General features: G+C 41.2%; 1 protein-coding gene across 2 annotated transcripts in view; it reads left to right on the forward strand.

Annotated features, from left to right (window-relative positions):
• ctnna2 (catenin (cadherin-associated protein), alpha 2) overlaps positions 1–9843 on the forward strand; it is a 320502-nt gene extending 310659 nt beyond the window's left edge. For both annotated transcript variants that reach the window (XM_076727976.1, XM_076727977.1), the window contains 2 exons: positions 6761–6895; positions 8721–9843. In XM_076727976.1, coding sequence (XP_076584091.1) covers positions 6761–6895; positions 8721–9008 — 423 coding nt within the window. In that variant the 3' untranslated portion in view covers positions 9009–9843. The remainder of the gene's footprint in view (positions 1–6760; positions 6896–8720) is intronic.
• The last annotated feature ends 906 nt before the right edge of the window (positions 9844–10749 follow it).

The following is a 10749-nucleotide window of genomic DNA, read 5'->3' on the forward strand; positions in this document are numbered from 1 at the left end:
TTCATTTGCAACATGTATTTGTTCTAAGTGTTTTCACATGAAGCGCTTCAGGCATCTGTTTGTCGTACCATGCAGGAGATGGAATGGATTTTTAAAAGTTAAAACAGCAAAAGTTTTCTTTTTATCAAGCATCTTAATGGAATTACACAACAAATGATATAACTTTGATTATTTGACTTGATTATGGAGGAAGAGGACAAGTATTTTGCATTCACACATTAGGGCAGCTAACCTGTGCCCGTCAAAAGCACTGTGGTTTGACAGGAACAATAAAGGCAGCTCCACCGCTTCCAGGCAGGTCTCTTAAGTAGCAAACCTTGTCGCCATGACTGCACATCAGCCCTATTGATGAACATGTGAAGCAGAAGTCAATTCTGCGTTGAAGGGTGGGAGGACGGCGAGCTCTTTCATAGTCATTTAAGCACAGCACTTTACGTAGAAAAACCCCTCGAGGCACCTCAGCCCATTTCATTCCAGCGTTCCCTTTTTTCTACTCTATTTCTCCCACTCCATTTTCCCTACTCTGCTTTATTCTTTAAGTATGCCTCCTACAGATACAGCCTAAATAGTGGATGGCACCTGTTTGACATTAGGGGCACCTATTCTGAGACAAACATTGACTGATGAGTGTTAGTAACAGCACCAGCATGTAACAGTATCTGTCAGTATCTGTGCTTAGGACAGAATGCTGAGTAATACTGCAGCATCATCTGGCTCCAACTTTACCTGTGTTGGTGGCCCATGTTGATGTCAGTGCACTGGTAGTTATTTTAGGGTGAGTATTGCTGTATAAAGTTCCTCAAACAGGAGTAAATAGTGCAGATCGTGGAGGCTATTTTTAAAGACAGATTAATACATGTTTTGCACGTTTTTATGGTTTAATAGAAATCACTTGCACTGCCTGCACCTACCTCATACTGTTTATACTGTTTATACTTCATGCCACTTGCACTACTTACATGTATTTATATATTTTTTTTTGTATATTATGACTATTTGCACTTCTGGTTAGATGCTAAACTGCATTTCGCTGTCTCTGTGTTGCACTCTGACGAGGGAAATTTCTGTCATGCCTTCTGTACTCTAAGCAGCCCAAAGGTCTCAAGGTTGGACAACACAGAGACCTCAGACAGTCACACATTAACAATATTTGGGGATCATTCTAGCAGATAGCAGACAGGAAGTCTCTCCTTGTCTCCATGGTAACCAAGGTCTTATTGATAAACTGTACACACACAGAGAGGACCATTCAAGGTTTGTGTTTAGTTTCCTATACTATCCAACAGAGTGCCACAAATGTAGAAGATAGGTATAGAATATCCAGAAATAGGGAATAATTCAAGGAGTAGAAGGGAGACACATGTGACATTGGGAGTATTAATACGCCCCATTAGAAAGGACATCTTCAGGATTTGGTGGGGCACTACTTTGGTTCACTTGTGGACATTGTATTGCTCATCAACTTCTCCTTGATGCATCAAGAATGCAATAAATACTTGGTGAACTCCTTCCTTCAGCTCACAAGAATTTCCACCACAGACTCGAATTAAACTACAGTGGCAAAGCACATTGCGATGAAGGAGCTATTGTGTGGCTCACTGATGTCTTTGTAGTAGTTTTTTGGACAAAAATGGGAGTCTTTGGTGGAATGAGCTGTATCAAGCTGTGGCTGCACAGACAGTACTTGTTAGTAGGAACAATTCATTGTTGGTGTTTGTTTTGACAGTAAAAAGAATTTGGAGAATCACCAGCCTTATCCTTTACCTGTGGCCTTTCCTGATGATTCATTTGCTTGTCCTTACTTTGAAGGCTTTCAAGAAATACTTCTCTTTTCCAATGCCATCATAAGAACTTTCAGTTTGAGCATTCGGTAGTGTTAAAGCACTTAAATAACTTAAAAGTGTCACATTATTGTTTAGAAATGCTGCCAAACAAATGCAAGTTTGAGGGTGAGTATTCAGATTTCCAGGTTTCACTTCAGTTGTCACAGTGGAAGTCTCTGTCACATTGAGTGCAGAACAACAAGAGCAAAGCTCCTGTTGCCTCTACTGACAGCAGTGAAACCAACTGTGACTGATGTGTAATTAAAAGACTTCTCAGCAAAAACAAAATCTCCAGTTTAATGGGAGGAGTCAGCACCAAGTATCTTCAGAAATGCATGCTGAGTGAAAATCTCAAGATTGTCAGCTTTCCAGCAAGTTAGACAAAACAGCATTGATTGTAACTTGACGAAAATACATATTTGAGTTTATTCTGAGGGGGAATTAAAGATTCTCTCCCTCGCTCATGATATGTCTGTGTCTCACCCCCTCATGCCTTTAGATGCAAAAATGATTGTATTTCTGGATGCTGAAAGGGACCATGTAGTCTTTCTGTTAAATTCAAGCGAGGATTTTCAAAGTGTGACACTGTGGGACCCCTCTCATACATAAAACTGCTCAGCAGCCACCATCCCCATGTCGATGGGACACTCACAGCCACAGCACTGTCAAAAACAATTGAAGTATAACCAGATAAAAGTCCTGATTTTTTTGTATTATTTTCCTTCTATTTGCTAGATCATCGTGCTCTAAATTTTGGGACTACAGTTCCCATAATGCTGCTATGCATATTCTTCAGTATATTTGTGCAGATTTTGGCAAATTGGCAGCATGAAAAACTAAGCTACATTAGCTATTAACCCATCTTGTTTGCAGTGTACCAGGGGATGTACAGACAGCTACCACTTGGGTACTTTCATACTGAAAAAAAACTTCTCAGACAAGTTCTGGAGTTATAAGGAGCGTCTTGTTTTACTTTCTAAGGGGATTTATTGGACGCTAAATCAGGGAGAGCAAACGTTGGAGTTAATGATAAGTCACACTGAATCAAAAAAAGGTGTCTATATGTGACACAAATCGGGGCAATTAAAATACTTTAAAACCACCTTAATTGCCTCCGCGAGCTGTGTGTCACAGCTTCGGCTGCAGCTCCAAATGTTGACCATGTTGGTGAGCAGCCAAATCTGTGGGCCAAACAACACAACTTCCCATTGTTACAAGAACACCAGCATGCACTTGTCTCTTTCACCTCACACAGTATCTTTGCCTCACGTCAGGAGGTGAAAGCATCCAGTGTTTCACAAAAGACAGTGTTTTGTTTTCTTTTTTCTAGATGTCTACAATTTGATTAAAACAAATCAATATGAGACAGGAAAAAACTGCACACAGCTGTGACCATAACCTGTGAAAATCACTAACCTGTCAATTACAAGCCATCTCAGCAGCACTTTACCATGACACCGACTGTATTATGACCTTTTTTTTTACAGTAATGCCTCAGAAATTCATCATAAGAAGAGAAAATCCACTTTTCGTACTCTCACACCGCTGACAGCTATCAGCTTTCAATTTAATGCTCATATGAAGGATTACAGATTCCAGTAAATTAATTAAAAAAAAAAAAGCTTTACATGAATGGGAACACCAAGTCACTTTTCATGTGCAAAATTCCAGATGAAAGCAGGAAGGAAAACACGCGCATTATGTAGTCACTTAAATATAATAAGTGATTTCAGTATGTACCCCAACACAGTAGTGCTCAGTCTTTGGTGGAGAGCCAGAGGATGGATGAGCAAATAGAAAGATTACCAGCTTTCTTGAAATAACTGACAGGTGACAGCTTGCATCACAGGGACTGCCGTTGTCCAGCCAGCTAGAAGGCATATTGTGTAACTGTGTGTAACATGCTCCATTTGAATCTGTCATCTTCATGTCATCCCTCACTCAAACACCTCCCGACTCTACTATTGGATATGTAATTGAGCAGAAATAAGAATAATATGGAAACGTGCCATAGTTCGCTAGAGCCAACAAAGGAGGTGTAGTTGAAAATAAAATAACAGGCTGAAGTGACAACTTTTTACCCTCTGAATAACTTAGTAAAGGTCAGTCTCAGCCTGCTTATAAATGCTGCATCAGTGAGAGGTGTGACTTGTGTTTTGACAGACTGGCACACTCTGATAGTGTGTTGCCCTCATTTCAGCATCAGAGTTCACATCATCTTTCTGAATTATCCATTGGGAGTACATTTCATTCATTTCGGGCCCAATTATGTGAAAATAAAACAAAATAAAAAGAGATTCCTCACCTGTCTCTCTGGACTGAACAAAAATATATTCCAGAAAGTCGAGCAGTGAGCCACGCAGTTTCCTCACAGCTCTGTAATAAATGCTGTGTTTCCCTGTGATGGACAGAGATAGTGAAAGTTTCAATGGGCCTGGCAAAGTAATGGACCATACATTTTATTTACATCAACAGGGAATCTGTGGAAGAAATGGGCTATTAGTCAACTGTACAATAGGGAGCAATCGTGCCATGTCTGCATCAAAGTTGCCTGGGGCAGCAGCGTTTGTGCGTGCGTGCGTGCGTGCGTGCGTGCGTGCGTGCGTGCGTGCGTGTGTGTGTGTGTGTGTGTGCATGCATGCGCGCCAGTAGTGTGTTGTGCAGTTAGCAGTGATGCTAGCCGGGACTGGCGGTGCAGTGATAATGCCCAAGGAGAAGCTTCCCTCTGCCTCACTGGCTGCTCTATGAGCTAGCAGCTCCACCCCAGTCTGCATTCAGTGCCACTCACTGAGAAGGAGCTGAATGCTGGTGGCAGCTTTGGTCTGTGTTGTTCACAGTCCTGCCCTGATAGTGGCCATAGCCATAAATGTAAATCACACCTTCAGTTGCTCTTTCCAGTTATATTTGTATTTCACAGAGCCAAACAAATCATCTGATTTTCGAAGACTGTGTTTTACTTGCTGTTTTTGATCATCAGTGAGGGGCGCTTGTGGCCAATCAAAACTATTTGTCTCCTCAGAGAGAGGGGAAGATGGGCAGCCTGGGAAGGTGCATGTCCTGGAGGGGGTATATTCATATCACAGCTCCATGTTTAACTAGCCACCCCCCCCCCCCCCTCTACCAGAGCCCACAAGACAAGGAAATTAGCTGTGCATGTCCCCACACAGTGGTGCTGAATGTCCTAGTTAGGACCGTTTAATATTAATGACTAGAAGGAAGCTGTTGCTACAAAATGATGCTCACAGTGTTTAAGTAGCTGATGCAGTGTTCTTAACCCACCGGGAGCTTAGTGGGCCATAGCTGACACCTGGAGGGCTTCCAGGTGGAATAATAGGGGAATACTGTCTTCTAATAGTAGGAGACCTCAGGAGGCTGTCCTCGTATTTCCTTTTGGTCCATTTCCTGCTCTGAATGATTGGTTTCTTCACTCTTGAAGTAGCACAAAGTCCTGCAGGACCAGGTCAAAAGTTCTGGTTTTAAAAAAAGAAAAAAGAAAACGGAGAGAGAAGACAAGAAGAAGAGGGATACACAGAAAGCTTGCTGTGGAAGCAAGTCTTTATGTGTTTCAAAGTGTTATGTCCATTCACTGTTGATTGATCTGTTTTCTTCTTGGGCCACAAGCTGTGACAAACTTGTTTTATGTGAAATGAATCAGTTTGACACCCTGCAGTGTAACTCAACTTGCCTTTGAAACTCAAACTTGCAACAAGCCACCACTGAAAACAAAAATGTTGAGCAACATCTTCCAGGCTCAGTGCAAAGGAATGTAATTAGTGAGCCAAAATGCTGGAACCCTGCTGTTTTTGTTCGGATTGTTGTTCCTGTTTTCTGCCTTAAGACTGCTTCAACATCAGACACCATGATTCCTATAACAGTCCAGTTGGTGGAGAATTCAGATGTCGACCCTGTTTAGGAAACAAAATACACCTTTTAAAACCAGCACTTCTGTAATAAGCAGCTTCATATTTTGAGCATGATGGCCAAAATAAGGACGAGAACCTTTTTTTTTTGGCTCAGTGACGAATCGAGTGCTTTAATTTTGGTCAGCTAATCCACCATTGGCCCTTTGTCCATCACAGATGATCCAGTTTTAACCTTCAAACAAAGCACGGATCTCCTGGATTAACCAAATATTGTGAAATCCAAACTGTTTGGACGTAGTGCTCAAATGGACAAAAATGTCACCAAAGACATGCAAACAGGAAGTGATTCCGTTAGTTTTGGCCGATAACTCCTAAACAACAGGAGTTGATATCTTTAAAATTGTGTGGCTCAGCACAAATTGACTGCACGTTTGTTTTCATCCCAACTGTGATAGATTATGAATTCTGACTTTTGAATTCATATATTTGAACCAATGGTGATCTACATTTTCGCTATTACAGTCCATTTGAATACTCTTTGGAGGGGCAGCACGGTGGAGCAGCAGGTAGTGCACATGCCTCACAGCAAGAAGGTCGCCGGTTCGATCCCCGGGTTGGGCAGGGCCTTTCTGTGTGAAGTTTGCATGTTCTTCCCGTGCATGCGTGGGTTCCTCCCACAGACCAGAAACATGCTCATTAGGTTAATTGGTGACTCTAAAAATTGTCCTTAGGTGTGAGTGTGAGCGTGAATGGTTGTCTGTCTCTATATGTTGCCCTGCAATCGACGGTTCAGGGTGTACCCTGCCTCTCGCCCGTTGACGGCTGGGATAGGCTCCAGCCCCCCCGCAACCCCGAAAAGGATACGCGGATACGCTTTGGCTTGCCCCTGCCACATTGCATAAATGTGGCAGTTATTGCACAGTAGCCTTGAGTGAAGACACTTCCAAATACAAATTTCTGCCAAGGCATCAGAAGAGGTTCAAGCCACCTTCACCTGCTCTTTGAAAGTCCTTTTTTTTTTTTTTTTTTTAGATGTTTTGACAATGTGTGTCCTTGTCCCTCTTTTTTATTCAGTGCCCTGATTCAGCGTGCAAGCAGGATCTGCTGGCCTACCTGCAGAGAATTGCCCTGTACTGTCATCAGCTCAACATTTGCAGCAAGGTGAAAGCTGAGGTCCAGAATCTGGGCGGAGAGCTCATCGTGTCTGGGGTAAGTCTATCCATACAGAGCAGTGCGGGGCCAGCCCCGCTATCACTGATGCTCTACATCAGCTTTTAGGCTCCAATCACTAAACTTGGTCAATTTAAGACAATTTTTGTGCTCTGCGCTGTGGGTGGGCCAGGCTTTTAGTTCAAGGTCAGGATGATGCTTGGAAGACCAGATGAAGGGTCATGCCGATTAAGGCTGATGCAATTATTTCAGACTGATTACCATCTAATAATACCAGAAAGACGCAGTGCAGACTTTTTTCCATTTGTACATTTCATGCCTCATGAACCCTATTATCACTGCTCAAACTAAAATCAGTCAATTATCCCATTTTGCTTGCATTTGACATTTAACTTTTAACTTAACTAATACATTTGCAGCATAGTCTCCATTTCAGAGCTTTCAGTCTTAATGAGAAATATTGATTAGTTTGACCAGGATAATAATGTAACTCTCCTCTCAGCTCTCCCTTATGCTTCTTTTGTGCTTTTGGTAAAATATAACAAATCCACCTGCAAAGCCAGTCATTGATTATATGAAAGGCTTTCAGCTCCCTCCTCACAAAGCTAATACACGCTCTGCTTCAGACAAAGAGAAAGTTATTCAATACATGGTTTCCAGCAGCACTCAGTTGTAGGAGTAAGATGGTTTTTCTTTTAAAGTGGACTTTTTCAGAAGTTCCTCTGTGTCATCAACATTACCGTCTGGTGAATTGTGAATGGCTCTCTAACATGGACATTCACGGAATGAAGTTTTTGCTGTCTTTATTGATCAGTTTGTATGCAGGTGTGCATTTTTGTGTGCCTGTATTTTATGTAGTTTGTTTTATTGTTTTTGATATATCAAGTCAATTTTTAGAAAACATACAGTGCAAAATCACAAATTTGCCTTAGACAGCAGCATAAAATACCAACTGTCCTGAGACCTTCAGATAAGGAAAACCTCCACCAAACAAACTCTTAAACAGGCAGAACAAAGAAAAGAAAGAGCAACAGAGGAGCGATCCCTCTTCCAGGAGGAGAGGCTCTTCCAGCCTCTTCCACTGTAAAATTGTAACATTGTAATTCTAATTTTCTCATCTTAACAAAACAATAGAATCAAAATTTGTCTAAAGGAATGTTGGTGTATCCAGTGCTATTTAAGAAATAATGTGTAATATCTTCATGTTAAATGACACAGACAAATGATTCTTATCACTTCTACACAGTGTATACAGACTGTAAATGGACAAAAAAAAAAAAACACTGAGATGAATTCATATTTTCTCTCAGGACAGAAAAGGTAGAATCAGTGCATTCCTACTGTTAGATCTGCAAAGACCTTCCTCCTTAATTGCCTTTGTATGATTTGTTCCTGTAATTAAACTCGGACTTGACTTTCATCTTTGCTTTGGGTTTCCTCGCATCTTCTGTTGATACAGTTCATTGTGGTTTCTCAGGACTCTATTATCATTTGGCTCACATGAGATATATGCAAGCCCTGCTGAGATTTTAACCTTTTCATGGTGGCCAGCTGGAGTCCACACTCATTAAATCTAAGCAGTTGACTTGTCTCAGTGTGAGGTAGGAGGAGGCCCACTGGCCGCCGACCCTTAAATGTCAGCCAAACAAAACAGACGGAGACAGAGGTACACCTGACCCCTGCCTCTGCTAATTAAGAGCCGCTAAAATAAGATGTCATATAGCGAGGGCCATGCGTTCGCCCTGCTTAATTGCCTGTTGTTGCACAGACCTCCTTGGTACTGTATGTAGCTAATATGACTTTTTTAAGTTTACTCTTAGTGTTTCTCTCTCTTTCTCCTCCGACTCTCCTTGCCCTCTTGTAGCTGGACAGTGCCACCTCCCTGATCCAAGCAGCCAAGAACCTAATGAACGCAGTGGTGCTGACTGTAAAGGCATCATACGTAGCCTCCACCAAGTACCAGAAGGTGTATGGAACGGCGGCTGTTAACTCACCCGTGGTGTCTTGGCGCATGAAGGCCCCTGAGAAGAAGCCTCTGGTAAAAAGGGAGAAGCCCGAGGAGTGCCAGACACGTGTGCGACGAGGCTCCCAGAAGAAACACATCTCCCCTGTCCAGGCCCTCAGCGAATTCAAGGCCATGGACTCCTTCTAAGAAAAAAAAAGAGAAGAAGAAAAAGTCATGCTTACCCAAGAAAAACAACAAAACATGACAGTGACAAGTTGAAGAAAAAGTCCCGTTTTACATTGTGTTACCCCACCTCTGTTTGCCCTGTGTGTGCTTGGTGACACCTCAGGAGGACTACAGTACATATTAAACTGCCACACTGCGGTGAACACTGTGGGCCTCGTGGCTCACAGGCAGCCAGCGCACACCCAACACTATTTATCAATCTTATTGTAGCTTAATATGTGAGAGCCAAAATGTGACACAAACACTTTTGAAAATATGGGAGTTTAAAAAAAAAAAAAAAAAGAGAGAGAGAAACATATCAGAGGAAGAGTGGCATTTTAAAAATCTGTGGCAGTTGATATCCTGCTTGTATACACATTTAAACTGTCTGAATGGAAATCCTGAATGGTTCAGTAGAGGAGTTATTCTAAAGGGAATATATCAATGTTGATATGCTCCCTCTTGCTATATTTTTTTTTTAATTTATCAATTTGAATGTAACCTGTAGTTCTAGGAATAACTTATGTTTAAGATACCTGGAAGTGTCGGCATCCTAAGTAGTTTCCTTGTTCCTGATAATTATAATAATAATCCATATGGTGTTTTTTCCAAAGCACACTTATGGTCTATTGTATTGCCTTTTTAAATTCCATTTATTTAATGATTACATCACTAACTATGATGACCTTGATTGGAAGTTGTGTAGCGTATAAACATAGACAGAGAGGTTTGACTAGTTGTGGTTTGCTCAGAGAATAGAAATCCCTGCATACAGTACCTTTATATTCACCCTTCTCTAATAAATCCTTCAACTTGACCTTCAAGGTTTTGGGTGTCTTTCTTAATGTCTTCAGCACTCTGCAGTAGCTACAGTATTGCAATGTGTGAGTATTACAGCCGTGATACCTTTTATTAATCTGAAGAATATGGCATGATCATAAGAGATTTCCATGCAAGACCTCCAGAGGAGAAAATAAATCTATTAGTCCTAAAAGCTTACAAGAATAGTTATATTGATTCAGGGTCACAGTTCAAGTCCCATTACTTCACTGGGATTTGAGATAATTGGTCTTAGTTCAGCAATGTTACCACTATAGTTGTGGTATTTTTTCAGGTCCTCCACTGAAAAAGAGTACCACACTTACCAAACTTAACGTAAAACACAGGTCATTTTGATGCTGAAACTTTTTAGACATGCTAACTGTGTGGCTATGGGGATAGTTACATGCATTGGTCTGTCTGTTGGTCTACCACTTTGATCCAGACTGAAATATCTCAAAAATGATCAAAAGCTTTGCCATGAAATGTTTAACAGACATTCGTGGTGTCCAGAGGATGAATCCTACTTGCTTTGGTTATTTCCTGACTTTTCTTCTAGAACCACCAGCAGGATTAAGGTTTTCACAGATTGAGTGAAATATCTCAAAATCTACTGAATGGATTGAGACAAGGTTTGCTTCAGACATTCATGGTTTCCAGATGATATATCCTAATAGATTTGGTTATCCCCTGATTTTTCATATAGCGCCTATTTCCTATAGACCTTTAAAAACTATCTAATAAAAGCTAGCAGATATTTGTCTGGTATCACACAAAGCTAAAAGGTGCACATGTTAAACCTTACCTGCTGAACTTTAGCATGTTAAAATTCTCATTGTTTGAAATGTTGCATATTGACATTAGCATTTAGCTAATGCCTAGCATTACTATACTTCTTGAACAT

This window comes from Chaetodon auriga, chromosome 4 (genome assembly GCF_051107435.1).
Source record: "Chaetodon auriga isolate fChaAug3 chromosome 4, fChaAug3.hap1, whole genome shotgun sequence".
Taxonomy (NCBI): Eukaryota; Metazoa; Chordata; class Actinopteri; order Chaetodontiformes; family Chaetodontidae; genus Chaetodon; species Chaetodon auriga.